This window comes from Eulemur rufifrons, chromosome 9 (assembly GCF_041146395.1).
Source record: "Eulemur rufifrons isolate Redbay chromosome 9, OSU_ERuf_1, whole genome shotgun sequence".
Classification (NCBI taxonomy): domain Eukaryota; kingdom Metazoa; phylum Chordata; class Mammalia; order Primates; family Lemuridae; genus Eulemur; species Eulemur rufifrons.
Genome location: NC_090991.1, coordinates 32691326 through 32716398, shown reverse-complemented (window position 1 = coordinate 32716398; position 25073 = coordinate 32691326). Strand labels below are relative to the sequence as shown.

Here is a 25073-nt window from a genome sequence, read left to right as displayed (position 1 = left end):
AGTCCCCAACCTTTCTGGCACTAGGGATCAGTTTCATGGAAGACATTTTTTCCATCAACTAGGGGTGGGGATGGTTTCGGGATGATTCAAGTGCATTACATTTATTGTGCAGTCAAATCTCTCCCTTAATGATAATCTGTATTTGCAGCCACTCCCCAGTGCTAGTGTTGCCACCTCAGCTCCACCCCAGGTCATCAAGCACTAGATTCACATAAGGAGCATGCAACCTACATCCCTCATATACACAGTTTACAGTAGGGTTCATGCTCCTAGGAGAATCTAATGCTGCAGCTGATCTATCAGGAGGCGGAGCTTATGTAGTGATGCAAGTGATGGGGAGCGGCTATAAATGCAGACGAAGCTTCGCTTGCTTGCCCACTGCTTACCTCCTGCTGTGTGGCCTGGTTTCTAACAGGCCACAGACTGGTACTGGTTTGTGGTCCAGGGGTTGGCGACTACAGATATAATACATAGAATACACACACACACACACACACACACACACACTCTAATTGAGATTATATAACACAAATTCAGAACCTCACAATCTTTTCTATAAATACCTACAGTAACTCAGTACAACAACATATCCAATGAAGCCAGTTTACTCAAGGCCTAAGTCATATGAAATGGCATAAATACTTTTGAGAAGTACCTTTCAACATAGGGAAGAGCCACCTCTTAAGAGTCCTGAATGCCACTAAGGAATTAGTTAAAGGGAAAAGAAAAGGGAAGTAGAAGGGAAGGGGAAAGCAGGAAAGAAAAGCCCATCTGGGCAAGGACTGTAGACATTCCTGAAACCTCAAGTACTATAAAGTTACCTTATGCCTATATTGTTGCATTACATTTGAAGTGTATTAAATGATCATTTCTTGTTTAATAGCAGCTCCCAAGTGACCCCAAACTTCAAAATGATCTCAGAAAAAGTCCTAAAACCTTATCATTTTACTAGCTACAACCTGAGCCTAACTGGAAATAAACAAGATTCTAGTCATCCTTCCTCTCCCAAAACAACAGATAACTAAACTGCCATTTTTTTAACTGCTAATTTTCTGGAGAGGAAAAAAAATTAAATCATGGCATCTAAAAAAAAAGGTGGGGGGAGGGCAAGAAAAAAGAACAATCAAAGGACTAATCCAAAATTTCCCCCTTATAATAAATAACTAATGGAAATACTTCAGCCTTGTTTTAAATGCTCTTTCTATCCATCTTTCCAAAGAGCAAGAGGATATGATTAAGGCAGGAAGAGCCACCTGCTCTGCCGGCTCAAAATCAGAGCTTACCTCCTTAGATTGATGGCCTTTGCCAAGTTTGGAACACCTTCCATCTCTGTTGTCTTCTGCCCCATCAGACTGCTGATAGGCCTATGGGGGGAAGAAAGAGAAACAGACCTGCTAGAACGCCATATCCAACTCATTATTTGCCTTCTCAAAAGGAATCATCAGTTCTTAGGGTTCATGGAAGGCAGACAATCCAACTGTTACCAGGCCTCAGAAGATTGACATTAGTCTTTCAGAAACTTCTCCTTGAACAATTTAGCATCAAAGTCCCAAAAGGTAAGCAAAAATCAAAGACTGACTTAAGAGCAAATAAATCTCACTCAGACAACCACATCAAAACAGTAATAAAAATGACTCCTCCACCAACTAAGTCCTTCACTATGTCTCTAAACTTCAAAAGATATTCAGAGAATACTGTATGTTATTAATCAAAGACACAATGTGAAATTATAAATATTTTAAAGCTCTCACTTATCAATGATCATATCCTTAAAACAGAATAGAATAACATCAAAGAATCCCAGTAGTAGAAATTTCCAGCAATCTGACACAGTCACTGTCTCAAAGAGGTTACCTAAGCCATTCACAACGGAAAATTGACTATTCTTCTAAATCTCTATGTAGGGAGAGTCCATGCTCTACCTCAGCACATATTCCTATGTATCATCCTCATGGTCAACAAATACCTCCTCATGACCAACCAAAACCAACAAATTCATGTCCTCTAATTTAATCTTCCAAAATTACAGAAAAACGGTGTGGTATCTTCCTTATACATCCCTTTATATGATCGAAGGAGTAATCAAATCCTCCGTTTTTCTCCAAGCTAAATCACCATAAATCTGTCAACTCTTACTCATAAATTAATTTTCTATGATATCTTTAGTTCTAGATATTAATTATACACTATAACTGTAAGGTTCTCAATAGATGACACTATACTATAAAAATAAAAAAACCCAAATACAGATAATAAAACATAAAACAGAGCTGAAAGCCACATAGTATTACCTAATAAAGCAGAAGTAATAAAATGTTAGCATTTGCATAAATTATCTTGTGTCTAATTTTCTACTTTCCCTATCATATATAGGCTCATAAAAAAGAAACAGCTCTTAAATAAAGTTTACTCAATATACAGATATACTAAATCTTATAAAGAACTAGATTCTGGATATATGGACTATATAATTAACTTCCTTGCCTTTTTTTTTAAATCGAGAGATAAAAATCTGACACTACTAAAGCTGCCTTATTAAAAAAAATCCTTTCAACAAAAATACAAATCATTACTAGTCTACTTTATCATTCTAAAAATTATGTAGAAGGAATTGTCTATTGACAAGATAAAACTAAAACAGAAGCAGCAATCTATTATGGTATTATTCAACTTTTTGAGAGTGACAGAAAATATTTAGGCTCTCTCAAATATTAACTTTGATATGAAACTATACCTGGTAACTTTAAAACAGTTTATATGCTATGAAAATTCTCAATTTATCAATCATATCATTAATATACAGATCTTGAAGGTCTGTTTTAAGCCATTTCTTTCTTTTTTTTTTTTTTTTTGAGACAGAGTCTCACTCTGTTGCCCAGGCTAGAGTGAGTGCCATGGCGTCAGCCTAGCTCACAGCAACCTCAAACTCCTGAGCTCAAGCGATCCTCCTGTCTCAGCCTCCCGAGTAGCTGGGACTACAGGCATGCACCACCACGCCCGGCTAATTTTTTCTATATATATTTTTAGCTGTCCATATAATTTCTTTCTATTTTTAGTAGAGATGGGGTCTCGCTCTTGCTCAGGCTGGTCTCGAACTCCTGAGCTCAAACGATCCGCCCACCTCGGCCTCCCAGAGTGCTAGGATTACAGGCGTGAGCCACCGCGCCCGGCCAAGCCATTTATTTCTTTAAAATAAAAATTATGTTAATGATTATACTACCTCCCGATATCTTTCATCTAGTATAGTGCTTATTCTTATGACCAAGAAATAAGAAGTGTTTTCCTTCCAATAATCATGTTTCAAGGTGAAGGCTTTAAGGTATTTGATACCAAATTTAAAAAGCAAATGAACGTTAAATAGGGGATGGAAAGGTTAAAGGTTAGAGTACAAGGCTCTAACACATTTGTCTTCAGTTGTCAACATTTTTCCATTTAAACAAAAATTCATTCAAAGGAAGAAAGGGCAGAATCAGAGAAGAGACTTTAGCTTAAAATCACTGCTATCTAAATCTTTCCAACTTCTCACCAAAAGGCAATGGCTCTGTACTCCAGGGACATGTAATCTATTGTAAACTCAGAGAGCTTGAGGGCAGAGAATCAAATAACAAATAGTTCTATATCGGCTCTGGCTAATACTATATTGTAAATAATGGTTCAAATTCGTAAGTTATCATAAACATACTAGAATTTGTTACTAATACTTCTCCAATTCTATTCACATTGAAACAGCCAAACGCTATTTATGTATCAAGAACCACAAAAATGTTTATATTCCTTAACCTACTTCCTTAAATATATTCTAGGAAAATTACTAAGTATATTCTAAGAAAATTATCAAGAGGGGAAAACCTATAGGTGTAAAAAATATTTACTGTAAATATGACTCACTACGCTAGAAAAAACGTCTAACCAACCAACAGGGGAAGTTTTTTGTTCTGTTTTCATTTACTTACATTAATTTAACCCTGATTCATTCCTTCACTCCACAAAGATTTCGGATAGCTTAAAAGAACACATCATAATATATTCATTATATATGCATAAAATTTAGATCAAGGAAAAAAATATGCCTTCCAGGTAAGGTTCAAACTTGGTTGTTATGGTTGCACTTCAAAGCTTATTCTTAGTTTCTGGGTAACCAAGATAAAAAATGAAGTGGCCATTAAATAATTCTCATCAGAGGAAAGAAAGCAAGCATAGTTCCTCAGGAAAAACAAGAATTATTGGCCAGGCGCAGTGGCTCACACCTGTAATCCTAGCACTCTGGGAGGCGGGAGGATCACTTGAAGCCAGGAGTTCAAGACCAGCCTGAGCAAGAGCGTGACCCCCATCTCTACAAAAACAGAAAAAATTAGCCAGACATAGTGGCACGCGCCTGTAGTCTCAGCTACTCAGGAGGCTGAGGCAGGAAGATCGTTTGAGCCCAGGAGTTTGAGGCTGCGGTGAGCTGTGATGACGCCACTGCAGTCTACCCAGGGCAACAGAGTGATATTTCGTCTCAAAAAAAAAAAAAGAATTGTTAATAGATGACATAGTTGTTTCTGGATGTTGGACGTAGGCAGACATAAAAAAATAATTAACAAATATATAACAAGGAAAATACTTATGATAATGTTAAAGAAAAAACACAAAATTAGATATATACTCTAACTGCTGTGATATAAAAACACAATACATGTGGAAAAAAGACTAGAAGGCAATACACATAATCTTCCCTCACTTCCCCCCAAAACTATGATTTCCTTGACCAAAAGGACCGTATCATGTTCTTCTGTTCCACAACCATACCTAGGCAGAATGCTAGGCACACTGTAGTAGTAGTTTAATGGTTTTAACTGTATTAAAATGTCTATATTTACTTCACTCATTTGAGGTAATATTTGGCTTACAAGACAGAAATACTCAACATATGACAGAGAAATAAATATAAAAAGTGTTTTTTGACAAAGAACCCATTACTGCCACTCTATGAACGGCAAAGTAGATTAGAGACTCCTTACACATTTGAAAAGCATCAACAGGCCTTTCTCAATTCACAACTTCCTTATTCCACACCACATGTATTTCAGATTCTTCCTTAAGGTTCACAAGATGTTAATTGCTGAGAGAAGTATTATAACTCCCATATGAGTAAAATACAGCATTTTTTAAAAATGCTTTATTCATATTGGAAAATAAAAAATATTTCTTACATTAGTTCAAATTTTGAAAAGAGAGCAACCAGAAATCTCTAAAATCAAACATGACCACAAAATTGTAACAAATTTTTTACAGATTCAACTTCTCCATGTCGTTAAATCATACCACAATGTATGTCTTTTAATTCAGTTCCTATTTCTTTACTTTTTCTTGCTTCTCAAATAGCAAAGAACTGCAACCAAAATTTCCCTTTTTAACATAGGAAGTAGTCTTCAGAGCAGAACTTGGATTTTTATCGTGACTACTTTTTTTCCCAGAGTATTACGGGGGTACAAACGGTTTCATTACATAAATTGCCTTTGCACCAACTGACAACTGTGTCCATTCCCCACCCATATTGTGGCTACTTTTTAAAAGGCATATTGGGCCCTATAACATACATATCAAAATTGACATACTCAATCTTTTAAAATTAAAGACTCTAACAGATTACACAAACATAAACATGAAAATTGGACAAGGTATAGTTATTATACAGCACTCCAAAAAATGGCAATGAACAGGAAAAACTGCACCCACGCTTCCCTAACTACAGGTACCACCAACAGTAATTACAGTGGTCCTAAATAAATGCTTATTTTAAATTAGATGTTGGGTTACAGTTACTTTAACAAAAAAGCAGTATATATTTTCTTTAAAAAACAAAAATTAATTGTAGAATTCAGATACTTGGATAGCCCAAATAATCTTTTTCCTATAATACAAAAAAGAAATTTTTCTGATACATATTTATTTAAATTTGTTTTCATCTTTTAAAAAGCACATATTCCCAGTCCTGGCTTTCCAATAGTATATGGCAATGATGATACTTAAAGATTACCTTCTACCAGCACCATTTTAAAAACTAAAGGGCTTTGATTCATATTGGAGATTTTGGGGAAGAAAAGCTAAGGGAGTAAAGTGAAAAAATAGCCAAATATTTCCCCCCCCCCCCAAAAATGTTGAGGGGATGTTTTAATATAGTAAAATAAGGACTGGGAAAGAATTTTGAAGATACATTTAGATTTCATATTATACCCAGTCAAGCCTTTCAGAAAGATAGAAGGAAGAGAGAGAAAAACAATTAGAAAAGAGAAAGACTCCAAAGTCTCAAAGACAGGAGAAGGGAGTAAGCTCCAAAGCCTTAATAAAAGATGGCTCTTCATAACCTCAGTTCACAGAAAAAGCGATTTAATGTTATCAACTTTGTGCATCTGAATAGTCGATTTTGACTAACCAGAGTTTTAAGTTCTTTAATGATTTAGACACCAAGATTTATTTCAGAATGGGACAGCAGACTTCCAGGGGAGAAATTCTTTGGAAGATAATATATTAATAGCAAAAATAAAGCTTTCAGATCAAATTAAGCTCAATACCATATCTAATACTTGGTAAAGAATTTCCTCCTCCCTCCTCTACAGTACTAGCAACTATTTTTTAATGATACCTAATTTTTTAATGTCTTTGCATTAAAATGGAAAATGTTATAATTAATACTTTTAGAGAGAGAAATGAGAGGATGGGTCCCACAGAACATGACAATTCCAAAAAAGTTAGATATAACTCACTGGACTGGATAACAAATCTGAGACACCGAAAAGACACATTTGAAACACTCAAAATATTCTCCTAAATTGATCACTTTCCTGAATTAAGAAACTACTACATTTTGTTTACATTTACTAGAAAGGAACAGGAAACAGATTTTTTTTTTTTTTTTTTGAGACAGAGTCTCACTCTGTTGCCCAGTCTAGCGTGAGTGCCGTGGCGTCAGTCTAGCTCACAGCAACCTCAAACTCCTGGGCTTAAGCGATCCTACTGCCTCAGCCTCCCGAGTAGCTGGGACTACAGGCATGCGCCACCATGCCCGGCTAATTTTTTGTATATACATATTTTAGTTGGCCAGATAATTTCTTTCTATTTTTAGTAGAGACGGGGTCTCACTCTTGCTCAGGCTGGTCTCGAACTCCTGACCTCGAGCGATCCACCCGCCTCAGCCTCCCAGAGTGCTAGGATTACAGGCGTGAGCCACCGCGCCCGGCCCAGATATTTTAATTTTAGTAATAAAAGGGCCAACATGTATGTGAAAGAATCAGTAATTCACTCCAGTTAGTTACATTTATGAAAAAAGAAGCAGTATCTCCTTTGAATATGAGAGAGACATTTTGATATCAAAACTGCAATTTCAAGTATAAGGTAATTCTTCCTCTAATATCTCCCTTATCACAGAAGCATTTATCTTTAATGCATAAAAGGATTTTAGACAAGGAATTCCTTCCTAAGTCAAAAAAAATTTTCTTACCAAAAACTTGATACTCTTCAGAAATCAAGAAGAAAATTTAATATGCGTAACAATGAAAGTTAGGCTGGTTCTGCCAACTGTGCCTTTATTGTTTGGGTCTAAAATACTATATAATTCCTGATATAAAAGCACAATCAGGTTAGGATTAAAATACCATCACTAAAAGCTAAATTTTCTTTTTCTTTCAATGAAGAACACTTAACTCTTGAAGCATATTAAAAGCTTGCAACTGGCATTTTTCCACTTAAGTGGTACTCATAGTAATGTGACTCCAATAATATATTTGTTAGTGCTTGCACTGTGAAGTCCATCATACAGCTAAGACCTTATATTTCTATAGTAGAATCACAGAAGTCACTCTATGTATTTAACAAAGGAAGGGTACAAAACTCTAGGTATCTACAAGCCTAAAAATACTAAGACATGACACATGGCTCATTTTGTTTCACTCAGGTTAACTTCTGTTACCAAACATCCATTGGCTCTTTTCTATGACATCTGCTTAATAGCTACAAGAGTTCTCCTTGAATTCTAGATTGCTTGAACTCCAGATTTCCAGTGATTTTGATTTAGCTCTATTAGGCCCTTTCATAGTTCTAGAGAGAACAGTGAGTTCTCATACACACCAGAGAGGCCTGGTAGGAAGGTTATCCACCACGAAGGACAGCACCTTAACAGCAGGTTATCACTATGTACATAGCTTTAATGAGTAATATGGAAAGAGTAACTGCCTGGCCATCTTTTGCTCCCTATGATTCTGAAAGTTTGCTCTGGTGGGAAGGACAAGCAGAGAGTTCTCTATCTACCTGTATCAGATATGAAAACAGGCCAAAGTTTCTCACCGTTTCTGTTCTAATTTTGATTTAATTAGGTCTGGTTTCATTAGCCAGAAAGGGAAAATCATCCTTGAGGTTTGAAACAATTATTTTAAAAATCAAGAATGAAATATTTAAAATAAAATGATCCTAAAAATGAAGTTCTATTCCCCTAAATGCCCTCACTTTTCCATTAGAAAGAAACAAAAAAGAGATTTCAGTATTTTATACAAACTTCAAAGCTAGAGTTTTTCTTACATTTTTACATTTCAAAGCAATACAGAAAAAAGGGAACTTTGTGTACTTGATCAAAATTGGAAGAAATGATCCACATGCACACAACCTGCATAAATAGAACATAATGTTAACTACAAACAAAGGCTGAGAACTAAATTGAAGAAGTGAGTCACATAGGTAACTTTAGTTATGTCTGCATACATGGGTACCATGTGAATGAAAAAGAACTAACCCCAGCTCCAGGTCTCACTCTTGAGTATGAGATGACAATCTCAAGCACATATTTGGAACTCTAGTCAAATGGTCAGGATGAGTCATTGCACTATTAGAGTCCACTCTTTAATGTGCACTTTATGAGGAGAGGTATTTTTACTTACTCTGGTCAGCATAGTTTTTTGCTTTGAGTTCAAGTTGTCTCGTTTGAGATTCTAAAGACTCCACTCGGGTCTGTAAGTCCTTTTTTTCCTGTTCTTGAGAGTCTTCAAATTCAATGAATTTCTAATAAAAAAGAACAATATATATTTTCATCAGAGAAATGAAACCCTTTTTACATTTTCAACTCCTGTGTTTCACAGTATCAATAATCACAGATAGTATTAACTACTTAAAAAAATCTCACGGCTAGGCATGGTGGCTCACTCCTGTAATCTTAGCATTCTGGGAGGCCAAGGTGGGAGGATCGCTTGAGCTCAGGAGTTCGAGACCAGCCTGAGCAAGAGCGAGACCCCATCTCTACTAAAAATAGAAAAATTAGCTGGGGATGGTGGTGTACACCTGTAATCCCAGCTACTTGGGAGGCTGAGGCAGGAGAATCGATTGAGCCCAGGAGTTTGAGGTTGCTGTGAGCTAGGCTGATGCTACAGTACTCTTGCCCAGGTGACAGAGCAAGACTCCGTCCTTGAGTTGACTTTTTGTTTTTCTGTAAAAATCAGGTTTAAAAAACTCCAAATATAGAAGGAAAAATATGACAAAATAACTCATTTATTAAGGTGTTTCCACTTCATTCCAAAGATCATAAATACTTCTTAATACAAATATATAAATCCCTTAACCAGCATACTTGCATATTCATCTTGAGTTCAAGATACAAAATTTTTAATCTATAACATGTACCACAGAGAGCAAAAGAATGATGGAATAATCAACAAATATCTGTTAAATGATTATCTGATTTGGAATTTAAATTCCTTAAGGGCATGTGCTAATGAATATCTCCACCAATCAAATCTAATTTACTAAAACTGTCCTTGTCAAGGGGATTATTGTTAAAGTACAATCATCATATCTCAGTTTTCATCTTAATTGTTCTATCAGTAACATTTGACAAATGATCACTCAACCCTTCTTAAAATTTTTTTTCCCATTTGGCTTCCAGGATTTTTCCTTATTTTCCTTCTACTTTATCAGCTCTTTCTTGGTCTTCTTTGATGGTACCTCCTCTTCTCCCTAACTTCTTAACATTGGCAAGTTCAGTCCTTGGACACATTTTCTCTTACGTGTTTATGCTTATTGCCTGGTGATTTCATCCAGTTTCTTGGCTTTAAATACTAACTATGTGCTGACAACTTCCAAATTTCTATCTCTAGCTCAGACCTGAACTCCAGCAGCTTAAATTTAGCATGTGAAAACCTGCTCCTCTCCTGGTCTTCTCTAGCTCATTAAATTACTGTGGTCAATTGCTCAGGCCAAAAATTCTGGAGTCAGTTTTGACTCTTCTATTTCTCTGTTACCTCATATATTTAACCCAACAGCAAATCTATCTTCATATCTGACCACTTTTCATCATCTCCACCACCACCATGGTCTGTGCCACCATTATTTATTGCCTGAATTACTGCAACAGCAATCACCTCCTAATTGGTCTCCTTACTTCCACCCTTATCCCTCTACAATGCATTCTCAATATAGTAGTTAGGGGATCCTTTAAAAAGTCAGTCAGATCAATTTACTCCTCTGCTCAAAACCCTCTGATGGTTTATATTCTTCACCATGGCCCTTATCGTACCCTTCCAGTGTCTACACAATCTGCTCCTACCAATGTCTCACTTAACATCATCCCCTATTTCTCTTCCTCCCCTCTCCTTCCCACTCTGATTCAAGCCTCTTTACACAGTTCCTCCAACACACCAAGCCTTTGCACTTGCTTCCTACTGCCTGAAATCCTCTTCCTCCAGATATCCAAATGGCTTGCTCCCTCCTCACCTCCTTCACGTCTTTGTTCAAATGTCACCTGCTTAGAAAGACCATCCTTAGCCATCCTATTTAAAACTGCAATAGCTACTTCCTATTTCCCCTCCCTGCTTATTTTCTCCAGAGCACTTATCCCCACCTAACATGCTATATATTTTATTAATTTATCTTATGTATTATCTGCCTGTCTTTACTAGAATGTAGGTTCCATGAAGGCAGGGATTTTTGTTTCGCTAACTGCTGTAGTCATAGTGCAAAGAATGATGAAGGAATATTGCAGGTTCGCAAATATTGTTAAATGAATAAATAAACGAATAAAACTTTCAGAGTGAAGGAATTGAAACCCACATAGAAAAATGTATAATTTGCAAAAAAAAAAAAAATAGATAACACTTGTATCTAAGTGTGATAATTTTAACTTAAGTGTGATAGTATCTAATAGGAAATTTTCAGTCCATTATCTATTTTATCTGTCCTCAAACTTTTCGATCACTGTAGAAGACATTGTTTTTGGTCTTATACACTGCCTTTCTTTGGGGAATTTCCTCTCCCCAGTTTCATGCTAATTATATTCAGTCCATGTAATTTGATTGCTGATGACTCCATCACCCTAGGCATGAGCACATGACTTGAACCAGACTTGTCAGAGTCCTCTCTGGGACATTTGCCAGTTGTTAGGAAGAATACTACCTTCTCTTCCTCTGGAATCTTAAACTCTAAAAACCTAACAGACTTAAGCTGCAGACTGACATCTTTTTCCATCATAGAAGAGCAGGCCTGAGACTAAACCCAATATAGAGAAAACCAAAAAGCAAGGGCAAGGAAAATTCTACTTAAAGACACTATTTAAGTACCTGGTTCAGTAGTTCCCGGAGCCAGAATTTTCCCAGTGTTTTTTTGTTTTTTGTTTTTTTTTTTAAGTTACATAAACCAATGCCTTTAAATACCATTAAGAGGAGATAACTTGAACTCCTGTTTTACATAAGCTTGTTTGAGCTGGTTTCTATCATCAAAAACTGAAAATACCCTAATATATCAGTCACCTATTTTCTATCAAGAGCCATTTGATTCAATGTTTTCCTGGTCTTTGAAGCTTGAAAACTACAACCTCTAAAACATTGGTTCTTAATAATTTAGTGGTCCACAGACCTATTTGGAAATTTGACACATCTATGAACCATGTTTCCCTAGGAAAAAAATGCCTCCATAGATCTCAAATTCTGCCTGTTTTTCTCAGGGGGCTCAGAGACTCCTTAAGTCCAACCCCAAATTTGGCATCCCTTCCTATACTTTTCTGTAAAAATATTTCATATTTGTGAGGCTTCTGGGAAAGTCCAAACTGTTATTGTTTATTTTTTTCAGAATATTAATCTAAAGATAACTATAGGCTGGGTGCACAGTGGCTCACACCTATAATCCTAGCACTTTGAGAAGCCAACACAGGAGGATCGCTTGAGGCAAGGAGTTGGAGACCGGCCTGAGCAACATAGTGAGACCTCATCTCTACAAAAATAGCCAGGTGTGGTGGCATGTTCCTGTAATTCCAGCTACTCGGGAGGCTGAGCCTGGAGCATTGCTTGAGCTCAGGAGTTGGAGGTTACAGTGAGCTGTGATCACACCACTACACTCTTCCCTGGGTGAAAGAGTGACACCCTGTCTCCAATAAATGAATGAATGAATGAGCAAACTGACAAATTTTTCATTCATTCAAGAAACATTTACTGACTGCTATGTGCCAGGCAAAGGGGACATGACCGTGAGTACCCCACTACCCCTTCCTTCCAAGCATCCTCTTGCTACAGCTGAATGTAAGCATATAATATAAAGTTACATTAAATAGAAAAGCAGCAACTATGAAGTCTGAGTAAGTTATTTCAATATTTTGCCTAGGTATACAAGCAAAGACTAAGAATTAATAAGAAAATATAATTACCTTTTGGCCTGCTTTGAAAATGATACTCCCTTGGCTTACTTAACTACTATATCTGGGTAAGTAACCAGAAATTCTTATTTTAGGCTTCTTTTGTGCTATGTTGAATATAGCGTTTTAAAGAACATACAACATATGTTTACCAAATAACACTTAAAATGCTGTGATATTAAACTGCTAACAAAAACCTTTACTGCCACTTTGCCTATTCAGAGCTCCTTTCTGACTGATAGAAGAAACATCATAACGGACACACAGCTTCATGTCTGCTTTGCTTCTTAGCGACCCAGTGTGGCTACCAAAGAGCATGAATAATCTATAACTGCTTAGCAGTCACTACGACATGCTTATTGTACAAGTATATTACTTAGACCTCCCTAGATGATTCAAGCTTCAGAATTTTTCACATTTTATTATGACTACTAAGGCTTTATATCCATTTCAATTTAAGTAAACATGGTAAAAAAGAAGAGAGTTTTTTTTTTTTTTTTAAGTGGTATGACACATCTTAGACTGGCAGGGCTATTTATCTCCAAACAGAAATAATGTACAGCTGCCACTCTCATTTAAAATGATTATCACTAATACGCAATAAAAATAATTATTCCTCAGTTCTGAGAAGGGCATCCTAATAGATCACACAGGGCACTAAAATCCTAGTAGATAAACTTAATAGCTTTCAGAGAGTAATCAAGAAAAAGTAACAAGTAACTAAAATTTTCTAAACTGTTACCCAAGAAAAATATCTACTACATAGGCTAGTTTGGGGCCATTGTTTTGTGAAATATCCCTGATAATAATAATATAGGTAACCTTGGGAACAGAAGATACTATATAGGGTAGAATAGCTCAGGAAGCAGGACACTGATACGTACAAAAATACTTCAGAAAATGGTATAGCTCTATATAGCAATTAGCAATAATGTGAAAGTAAGAGACACTAATATAAGAATTTAAAAAAGAGAAAATTAGAATAGAAATAGGAAAGGTGCCATGAAATTCAATCAGATGCCAAAATAGAGCTCTTTGCAGAAAAAGACTTGGATTCATGGCCCTAATAAGAATCCTTTTTCCTGAATGGGGGCTAGCAATAGAGTATAAGGGAAGTAATAAGAACGGTTTCTTTTTTCTGTAACTATCACTTCCATTCTATAAACAAAATAATTAGACAATAGGTGGTAAGGGTTATACTAAAAAGAAAGCTCTCCAACAGGGCTTTCCTGTTTCTCTATGCTCAGAAATCCTAGGACTAGAAGCACATATGAAGTTCTGCTGAACCTCATTACTAGCTTTGTAGAGTTCAAAAATGGCTGACCCTTTTTTTAAAAAGTCTTCTTGATTTACATGTCTGCTTTCAATTCCTATAATTTCAACTTAACACACAAACTAATTGGGATAACATAAAAATAGGAACATACCCCATTCTGTCACTTTCTAGTGAAAGAAAAAATTGCTGTCACAATTAAATGAAGCCACACACCTATTCAAAATGACTGTTCTCCAGATGTCAGGAGAAGTACAGAACAGGCAGTCAGGCAGTATAAAGATATTTATTATACACTAAGTAATATCATTCATAAGATTTATTCTTAGATAAATTAACATGTTAAATATAAAACTAAAACTCTTTACCCACCCATCCAATGGAAGCACTTACTTCATGACAGCCACCAAAGACCCCTAGCAAACATTAACAATATAACATGCTTAGGAGCTATAATGGAAGCATAGAGGAACAAATGACTTAAATCTGCTTTAAAAAAGAGAAGCCGGCCGGGCGGCTGGGCGCGGTGGCTCACGCCTGTAATCCTAGCACTCTGGGAGGCCGAGGCGGGTGGATCGCTCAAGGTCAGGAGTTCGAGACCAGCCTGAGCAAGAGCGAGACCCCCGTCTCTACTAAAAATAGAAAGAAATTATATGGACAACTAAAAATATATATAGAAAAAATGAGCCGGGCATGGTGGCACATGCCTGTAGTCCCAGCTACTTGGGAGGCTGAGGCAGAAGGATTGCTTGAGCCCAGGAGTTTGAGGTTGCTGTGAGCTAGGCTGACGCCATGGCACTCACTCTAGCCCGGACAACAGAGCAAGACTCTGTCTCAAAAAAAAAAAAAAAAAAAAAGAGAAGCCATTTCAGTTGACTCTAAAAGGAACAGTTTACCTGAAAAAGTGGGGTAAGGATATTCCAGGTAGAGATAAGAGCACATGTGAAAGCACAGAGGCATAAAGATCATGGCATGCCTGGGAAATTACAATTTGGTATTAAAATTTGAGTCGATGTAAAGGTAAATCATAAACCAAAGAATAAGTTGAGATTCTCTCCTTTGATTCACAAAGGGAGTAAATGGGCAAATAAAATTCCATTCATCCATCCATGTTTTCCACACACAACTTGAATCCTTATTGTTTTTAAGTATTCTAAGGTGCTAGGAATGTAGCAGGTTACAAGACAGCCCTGGTCCCTATGTTCCATTGCCTGAAACTTAGCAGAAAACAAAAGACAGTAAATGTGAACATTTTACACAAAAGATGGATTTGCAAAGATCTTGTATAATTCAACTGTCACCTAATTTGAGGTTAATGCTGATAAGAGATGGCCATTATTTCTGTTACTACCTAAGTAACACCAACACAGGATAACAGTACAAACTTGGTTTAGAACTCAGTTTCAGGCTTGCATATGAAATGATTCTTGAAGACTTTTCTGAAACAGGGAGTTAACATTTCAAACTCTCAATATGAAATAAAACTTTTAAAAATCACATAGTTCAACTCTGCACGAAATGTTAACCACACTGTAATCATATATGGGAACAAGAAATAGTACAAGATATCAAAAAGTGTAAAAGCGTATAACTTTATATAAAGATTCAGGGAAGACATCCCCAAAACATTTAAACAGAGACATGAAAGATAATTATTATTAACAAGTTCACCAAGCAAAGAGAAGCCAAAAGAAACCAAAAGAAGTTCAGAATGGCCAACCTTAGAGACATGTGAGAGAGAATGGACTGAGATGAGGCTGGAAAAGAGAGGAGGACCAAATCATAAATGGCCTTCAAGGACACTGGCATACTGACGATACTGAACACTACTCACACTTTGACAAGCTCAATCTAATGAGGATGTGGGGGACAGCAAGGGGTTGAAGGGGAGAAGGGAGTATCTCAAGGGAGAATGAAGTCCAGATGAAAAATGATTACGAACAGTAGCAGTGAGGACAGAGCAATGAGGATGAATTCAAGATATTTAGGAGGTAAAATAAACAGGATTGATGACTGACAGCATGTAAGGGACAGAGAGAAAGAAAGGTAAGGAAAAAAGTCTAGATTTCTGGTTTGACCAATGGTGTGGATAGTGCTATCACTTATTCAATGGGGGGAGAAGATATGGGTTATATAATAAACAGATGAGAGGGATGGTATGGGTAATAAAATTGATTTTCAGTATTAAGGTGAGCTACCTGTGAGGTATTCAAGTGTACATATGGAATAGTTATAAATAAGGTATCTCTGGGAGTAAAACTGGTATAATTCACCTGGAAGTTAGCAATATATCTCAAAAACCCTTAAAGAATGTATTAAAAATAATAATCTTTTAAAAGGGTTTTTGATACAAAATGTTATATGTAGTATGATACTTTTATAAACTGGAAGAATACATAAGCAAAGGAAAAGGTATGGAGGCAGAAATACAACACCATATAGCTGGGCACAGTGGCACACACTTGTGGTTCCAGCTACTCAGGAGGCTGAGGAGGGAGGATTGCTTGAGCCCAGGAATTCAAGGCTGTAGTGTGCTATGATTGAGCCTGTGGTTTGCCACTGCACTCCAGCCTGGGCAACAGAGCAAGATCCCATCCCTTCTAAAAATAAAATAAAACAAAAAAAATACCACTATGTAATGTATTATTTCTATTGTTATTGTAATGGCTATTTATCAGTGGTAGGATTTAGTGTGATTTTATCTTTTTTCTATAGCCTTATCCTTAAATAGTCTAAAGGTTTTTTTTTTCTTTTATAGTAAGCATGGATTTACATATTTTAAAAACTAAAGGAAGTGAGGGAAATGCAAATGGTGGTGAAAGAGCTAAATATAAACTCAAATTCATTGGCAATTCAGCTTTGAAAAGCTCAGTATATCAAGCATTAATAATACCATTTAAGGGCTACGTGCAGTGGCTCACACTTGAAATCCTGCCTCTGGGAGCCCAAGGTGGGAGGATTGCTTGAGGTCTGGAGTTCAAGACTAGCCTGAGCAAGAGCCAGGCCCTGTCTCTACAAAAAAAATAGAAAAGTTAGCCAGGGGTGGTGGCTTGTGCCTGTAGTCCCAGTTAGTTGGGAGGCTAAAGCAGGAGAATTGTTTGAGCCTTGGAGTTTGAGGTTACCATGAGCTATGACACCATGGGACTCTAGCAGGGGTGACAGAGTGAGACTTTTGTCTAAAAAAAAAATTACCATTTGACCAAAAATGATTGTGTTTTTCTGAATGTAGTTAATCAAAATCAAAGTCTTAAATGGAATATTGAAGGAGAGGGAAATCAATGTGAAGAGATAATCCCATTTTAATTATATGCAATTCATGTTTTATGCCATGATAGTGTGTTAGATCTGTTGAAGTAAAAAGCTAAAACACAAGAATGATGTACCTCAGGCCTAAGAATACAGAAGTGTGAATGTATTCCAAAAAGCCTGTAGAAAGACTGTACAAAACAGATAAATTGTATAGATTACATTTCTTTTTTTTTTTCCTTTTTTTTGAGACGGAGTCTCACTCTATTGCCCTGAGTAGAGTGCCGTGGCATGAGCCTAGCTCACAGCAACCCAAACTCCTGGGCTCAAGCAATCCTTCTGTGCCTCCATGCCCGGCTAATTTTTTTCTGTATTTTTAGCTGTCCAGCTAATTTCTTTCTATTTTTTTTTTTTAGTAGAGATGGTGTCTCGCTCTTGTTCAGGCTGGTCTGGAACTCCTGAACTCAAGCAATCCTCCCACCTTGGCCTCCCAGAGTGCTAGGATTACAGGTGTGATCCATCACACCCAGCCCATTTTTTTTATATTTTAAAGGTATTCACAACAAAGTTCCCAGTAGGACTAGGTGGTTTCCTTTTATTACTATAATTTGCATATAATAGTATTTTTATGCAAAGTAAATAGGATTTTGGAGGTTTTACCCTAGACAGAGACATTCTGAAGAAGGAAAACAAAAGTAAATGAATGCTTAGTTCGTCTATGGACTTTCATAACTGACTTAATATGATTTAACTTCTTGTCAGTAGCATGACTTTATAAAGTTGGTCACCCTCCACCACACTTGGGAAATGTCAGAATAATAATGATGGCTTAAAGCAACAGCAAAATCATGGCAGGAGGGGAGCAGCTTTTCAGATTACCCCTGAAAATTCTGGCTAGCCCTGGCAGCACAGAAGACTTTGTCAGATCCCTGAGGTATATTGATACAGAGTACACATCCTTCTCCCCTTCTCTCTGTCTGTCTGCCTGTTTCTCTCTCTCATACACATACACTTTTTTAAAAGGGGGAGGAGAGGAGTAAGAGCCCATGAATGAGATTTTTCAGCACATGTAATAAACACATCTTCACTAAATACCCATTTCCCTCTTCAATAACAGGCCATCAACAACATAGATGTAACTTCAGACGGAACTCTCTTGGGATCAACTAGACACTGTTTAGGGGGAAAAAAAATTAGTGGACAATACGGACTTATGTCAGGATTTAAAAAGAATAAGCTTTGTGATGAAGCACGCTTTCAAGTCCCGATGGCTTATAGGGACTGTTTTGCCCTACTGTTCTGGAGAAAAACAAATGAATACTTTGAAAAGATGAGCTCCCAAAAATTAAAAAAAAAGAAATCCTTAGAGATTGTTGTTTGTTGGAATAAAGGTGTAGAAGACCAAAACAAAGGAAAAAAGGCCATTTAAATAGTTACTTTGACTACAGTACTTGTCTAAAAAATAACATTGTAGCCGGGCACAGTGGCGTGGGCCTATAATCCCAGCAATTTGGGAGGCTGAGGTGGGAGGGAGGATTGCTTAAACCCAGGAGTTCGAGACCTGCCTGGGCAACATAGTGAGCCTCTGTCTCTAACTAAATAAATTAAATAAATAAAACTAGCAAATAAAAGGCGAACACTGCTAAATGTCCATCATGATATCATCTTCCCCCTCACTCCGCAGAGTAAAAGGAAAATATTTCTGTCAAAAGAAAGTAATTATTATTAAAGTAATTATTATTAAATTATTAAGTAATTAATAATTATTAAATTATTAAAGTAATTAACTAATTATTAAATTCAGTTAAGTGTAATTGTTTTTCAATGTAGTGTCTTTTAAAAAATAAGAGAGGATAGAAAACCATATTAAATAATGCTCAAGGGACGTGATCCCCCCAAATCCAATTCAAAAATAATGTCAAGGAGGAAAAAGAGAAAAGGAGAAAGAACTACTACACATTAAGAGAAACTTAAGAGACATATTAAACTAAGTATAAATGTGCAGGCCATCTTGTTTGGATCCTGACTAAAAATAACCATCTATAAAGCTATATTTATGAGACAATTAGGAAATGTAAATACTGGTTAATTATTAAATCTTATTAAAGAATAATCATTTATAACTTTTAGGTATAATATAACAGAATTGCGGTTATGTTTTTTAAAAAGCCCTATCTCTTAGAGATACACTGATATACAGTCTTTGACTTGCTTTAAAATTATGGTGGAAATGCTGAAGGGAAGTTGGGAGGTGCACATGAAAAAATACTAGCTTCATGTTGATAACTGCTAAAGTCGAATGATAGGTATATGGGAGTTCATTATACTATTCTCTTTAATGTTTGGATATTTCTACAATAAAAAGTTAAAAAAGAAAAAACTTGGAATAGAATATTAGCAATATCTATACGAAAAATTTTACAACAAAAAACATGCTGTCATTAAAAAGCAAATATATCTAGCCTGGGCAACAGAAGACTTTGTCTCAAAAAAAAAAAAAAAAAAAAAACCCCAAGCAAATATATATGCAAAAAGGGGCATGTACAAGGGCACTCACTGAAATGCTACTTATAACAGTTCGAAACTGGAAGATAAATGTCCATCAACATACAGTAGATAAGAAAATTATGACAGATTCATATTATGGAAACTATATACCAGAGAACTGGTATGGAGGTGAGGGTAGGGTTGAAAACAGGGGGGTTGAATGGAAGTCTAAAGTCAGTAGTTATTATAAGTAATATCCCTAGTAGGACACCAGCCCCATCTCAAGTGGCCCTCCCTGCTCCTCCACAGAGGAGGTAGGAAGTTTTTTCTGAATAAACTCAACCACAGAGATTTTAGACTACAGACCTTCTAGGCACAGCCAGGCAGGTGCCAAATGAAAAGAGTAATTAAGTGAAAGTCTACATACTGAACAATAATACTGACAGCCCCCTTTCTGTTCCTGCCTCACCCAGGCTGCCATAATGTAGATTACTGGGCTTATCTACCAGTTACCCCCACAAAGAGATTATCCTTCTCTGGAAAAACACAAATGTCTCTGAGAATGGAGCAAGGGATACTGAAATCTGGGTTCCCAATAAGCAGTAAACTGCATCAAGGCACACAAAGCTTCTGGCCCTCCTTTTTCAGTGCCTCACTTAAAATGTGAAGGAATAATTAAGGGTTATGAGGTACTTGAAGCTCCAATCTGAAAGAGAAACTAAAACGATTAGGGAAAAAAAAATGGGACTCTGAAGAAACAGACAAAGCAGGGAACAAATATAAACTATAATTAATATACTCAGAGACCAAAGAAAAGTCATTGCTCCCATACAACCAGAATAGTATGCTATTTTTAAGAAGGGAGTAGGGAGGGAATCAAAAACAAGAAAGAGCTCTTGGAAATTATTAAAGTATGAGTTGAAAAATCAAGCACTTTTTCATTCTTATACAAACTACACCTTAGGGTAACCACAAAGTTGATGAGGGGAAGTTCTCCTTTATAAGAAAATCTAGATAATAAATGCTAAAGGAATAATTGGGTTAGAATAGCATCATTTCCCAACCCTTAATGATAGAATAGGGAATATCCAGTCATTATTCAGATTTTCCAGGTTGTCTCATAAATGCTTTTACAATCAGGATCCATACAAGGTCCATACATGGTATTTGGATAATATATCTCTTAAGTCACTTTTAAACTATAGATTCCCCAGTCCTTTTCACCCAAGTGAAAATCATAGAATAGTATAAAGCTATTAAATGGGATAATTTAGATCTATCTATGTACTTCCAGGCATAGGTTGCTGTCAGTTATGAGTGAATGAAACTGAATAGGCAATTCACAAAAAAGTAGAATCATCAATAAATGTAATAAAACATGCTCAACCTCACTAGTGATCTGAGAAAAGCAAATTAAAACAAGAGGGTTTCATATGTGAGATTGGAAACAGAAATAAAAAAGTATGATAGTGCCAAGTTGGCAAAGATACAGGGAAATAAGAACTCTTACACACCACTGATTTGAAAATAAATCACTACACTCCATGACAAGCAAGGAGGCCCATCTAGTTAAGTACAAATACATATCCTAATATTTGGCATCCTATTTCTAAAATGCCTATCTTTGAGAAGCTCTTACCAAGTGTTACTGCAACAATATTTGTAATAGATAATGTGGTAATGAAGAATGAATAAATAGTGGTATATTCATATGATGAAATACACAGCAGTTAAAACAAAAGAATTAGATGTATATGTATATATTAACATGGCCAAATATTAAAAAAAGTAAAAATAACAAAATGCAAAATTATTTGAGATGTAATAGCATGATATTATTAAATACATGTTTGGTCTTAGACCCCATTTCCTGACACACAACTCCTAAAATTCTTAGAATCTCCACAGTGATGTCTTTGTGTATGCTACTAAGTTGACCAGTGGCTGGCAACCCTGAGGCACTTTAAGGACAGGGGCTGGTCACCAGAAAGACCAAGGCATGATCAGAGGGTTGGGACTTTCAGCCCACCCTGGTGATCTGAGCAGGAGCTGAAGGTGCAGTTGATCACCAATGGCCAATAGTTTAGTCAACCATGTCTACATAATAAAGCTTCCATAAAAACCCAAAAGAGTAGGGTTTATTCGGAGAGCTGAACACCTGGGGGTTCCTGGAGGGTGGAGCACCCCTTCTCCCATAGTTTGCCTTATGCATCTTTTCAACTGTACCCTTTATTACAAACCAGTAAACCTAAGTGTTTCCCTCAGTTCTGTAAGCCACTCTAGCAAATTAACTGAACCTGAGGATGGGGTTGTGGGAACCCCAATTTATAGCCAGTTGGTCGAAATAACCTGTGGCTTGCTATTGGCATTGGAAGTGGGGGGGAGTGTCAGTCTTGGGTACCTCAACCTGTGGGATCTGATGCTATTTTGCTATCTGCAGGTAGATAAGGTCAGAACCTAGTTGGTGTCCACTGCAGAATTGATTGCTTACTTATTGGTGAGGAAAAAACCCACACATTTTGTCACATAAGTCTTCTGTGTTGGTTGGTGGTGGTGGTGATGGTGTGACAGCAGAGGAAAAACAGTTTGTATTTTTTTTTTCACTCATCAGTAGCATTTTAGAAAAAATTTTAAGCTCCCAAAGCAATACTATACATAGTCTATAGATACGTATATCTCAGTAAATGTCTAAAACCACGAAATTCACAGGTCACTTTTGTTCTCCTTCTCAGTACCACTTCCCTACCCAGATGACTTTGTCTTTATCTTGATGTTCTAAATTTTTTCAGAAATAAATATTTTAAGTAAAAATAAACTGCCAATATTTTACTGAGTCATGGGTAGATGGATGTTTTTTACATTATTCTCTTTACTCTTCTATTTTATGTAATTTTTTTTGAAAGAGTGAGGAATGTTTTGTGATTCCAGTAAAATATGATTGAGTTTCTCTGAAACATTGGTTCTTGAGTTTGAGGGAGAGGTGAGGCAGTTATAATTGCAAACACCCTGAGAGATTTTTTCCAAATACTCAGGCCCAGCCTACCAGCACTTCTTCCAAGGAGAGTCTCACAAGCTTGTGGGGGTGGGAGTGGGCAGGTTCAAAGAATTAGCTATTTTGGAAACATTCCTCCAGGTGGTTGGGGGTCCCACCTAATGTAATGAGAAGTCAGGAAGGGTAGCTAAACTCAGAATGGGTACTGACTTCTACAGTCCCCTTGAAGCCTCAAACCAATTCCTAACTACCCTCTGCCTGAGCATGGTTGTCATCCAACTGCTCTGTATGAACAAGGAAAGATATCCAAGACAATTTACGAGTTAAAAAGAAAATCAAGATACAGTATACTACATACGGTTTGATCCCAAACAATTTAAAATATATTCATACATGAAAGTGCATCTAAGTGAGACCCCGTCTCTACTAAAAATAGAAAGAAATTATATGGACAACTAAAATATATATATACAAAAAATTAGCCGGGCATGGTGGCGCATGCCTGTAGTCCCAGCTACTCGGGAGGCTGAGGCAGTAGGATCGCTTAGGCCCAGGAGTTTGAGGTTGCTGTGAGCTAGGCTGACGCCAGGGCACTCACCCTAGCCCGGGCAACAAAGCGAGACTCTGTCTCAAAAACAAAACAAAACAAAAAAAAAAAAAAAAGAAAAGAAAGAAAATGCATCTGAAAGACTGGATATCCAGCTGTTAATAATGAGTTCTCGGCTGAGCATGGTGGCTCACGCCTGTAATCCTAGCACTCTGGGAGACTGAGGCGGGAGGATTGCCTGAGCTCAGGAGTTCAAGACCAGCCTGAGCAGCCCCATCTCTACTAAAAATAAAAAGAAATTAGCTAGACAACTAAACATAGAAAAAATTAGCTGGGTGTAGTGGTGCACGCCTGTAGTCCCAGCTACTCGGGAGGCTGAGGCAGGAGGATCACTTGAGCCCAGGAGTTTCAGGTTGCTGTGAGCTAAGCTGGTGCCATATAGCACTCTAGCCCACACAACAGAGTGAAACTCTGTCTCAAATAAATAAATAGGAATGAAATAATGATATATGCTAAAATGTGGATGAATCTTGAAAACATTATGTTAAGTGAAATAAGTCAGACACAAAAGGACAAAATATGGTATGATGGGACAGGAAATTTTACCCCCACACACACCACATACAAAGGACAAATATCATATGATTCTACTTATATGAGGTCCCTAGAATAGTCAAATTCATAGGGATCAAAAGTGGAATAGAGGTTACCAAGGGCTAAAAGGAGGGGAGAATTAGAGTTACTGTTTAATTGGTATGTTGTTCCAGTTTGGGATCATGAAAAAGTTCCAGAGATGGACTGTAGTAGTGATGGTTACATGAAAATGTGGTGCTTAATACCATTGAATTATATACTTAAAAGTGATTAAACTTTGAAATAAAAAAAAACATGTTTAACTAAAATTGTTTGTACCCCATAATACTTCCAAATAAAAAAGAGAAAGTTTAACCAAAATTTTCTGTACTCTGTAATACTTTGAAATTTTTTTTAAAGTGATTAAAATGGTGAATTTTATGTTTCGTATACTTTACAATGAAAAAATTTTTAGAGGGCAGGTACAGTGACTCACACTTGTAATCCCAGCACTTTGGGAGGCCAACATGGGAGGATCACTTGAGGCCAGGAGTTCAAGACCAGTCTCAGCAACACAGAGAAACTCTGTCTCTGCAATGAGCTATGATCGTGCCACTGCATTCCAGCTTGGATAACAGAGCAAGACCATCTCAAAACAATAATACTACATAATAATGATAAAATAATAATAAAACAAGAAGCGTCAAACTGAAATGTCAGAGATATCAACTGTCAAACTTCATACGTAAGGAAATCGGACATTTCATACTTAATAACCTAATACTAATTAAGACTCATCATTCTTAAAAGAGCAACTCACAACTGAAAGCACACACACACACACAAAATCGGAAGGGAAGGGAAGGGAATGGGTAAAAAAAATAAAAAGAGAAAAAAAAATCATCACTCTGAATCACTGTGAATCACAGTTATAAACCATATTGCATTATATAGTCTGTCATGCCTTCAAGATAAAAATCCAAACTTGACAACATAGTCCTTTACTCTCTCTCTGGCCCCTGATTATAGATTCAACCTCAAATCTTGCCACTCCCCCATATGGCAGAAGAACTATCGTATTTTTTTAAAGAACATATGGAAAACTAATACTTGCTATTTACATATATTGAAAAATTAAATGTCATGTTTTTGTAATTCTCTGAATACGTCACATATTTTCAAATCTCTCATACTTTGCCTGTGACACATGACCCAGTTAAATGTCACCCCTTCTCTTAGGAGCCATCCCTCAGGTCAAGTTAGCCATTTAGCACCTGGCACATATAGTACTTATTCATAACAATTACATAAG

The 25073-nt window shown here is 36.7% G+C and overlaps 1 protein-coding gene across 3 annotated transcripts in view; it reads right to left on the bottom strand.

Annotated features, from left to right (window-relative positions):
• The window catches only part of SPAG9 (sperm associated antigen 9), a 131242-nt gene that overhangs the window by 94482 nt on the left and 11687 nt on the right, over positions 1-25073 (bottom strand). For all 3 annotated transcript variants that reach the window (XM_069482382.1, XM_069482384.1, XM_069482383.1), the window contains exon 2: positions 8910-9030. In XM_069482382.1, the coding sequence (XP_069338483.1) occupies positions 8910-9030 (121 nt within the window). The remainder of the gene's footprint in view (positions 1-8909; positions 9031-25073) is intronic.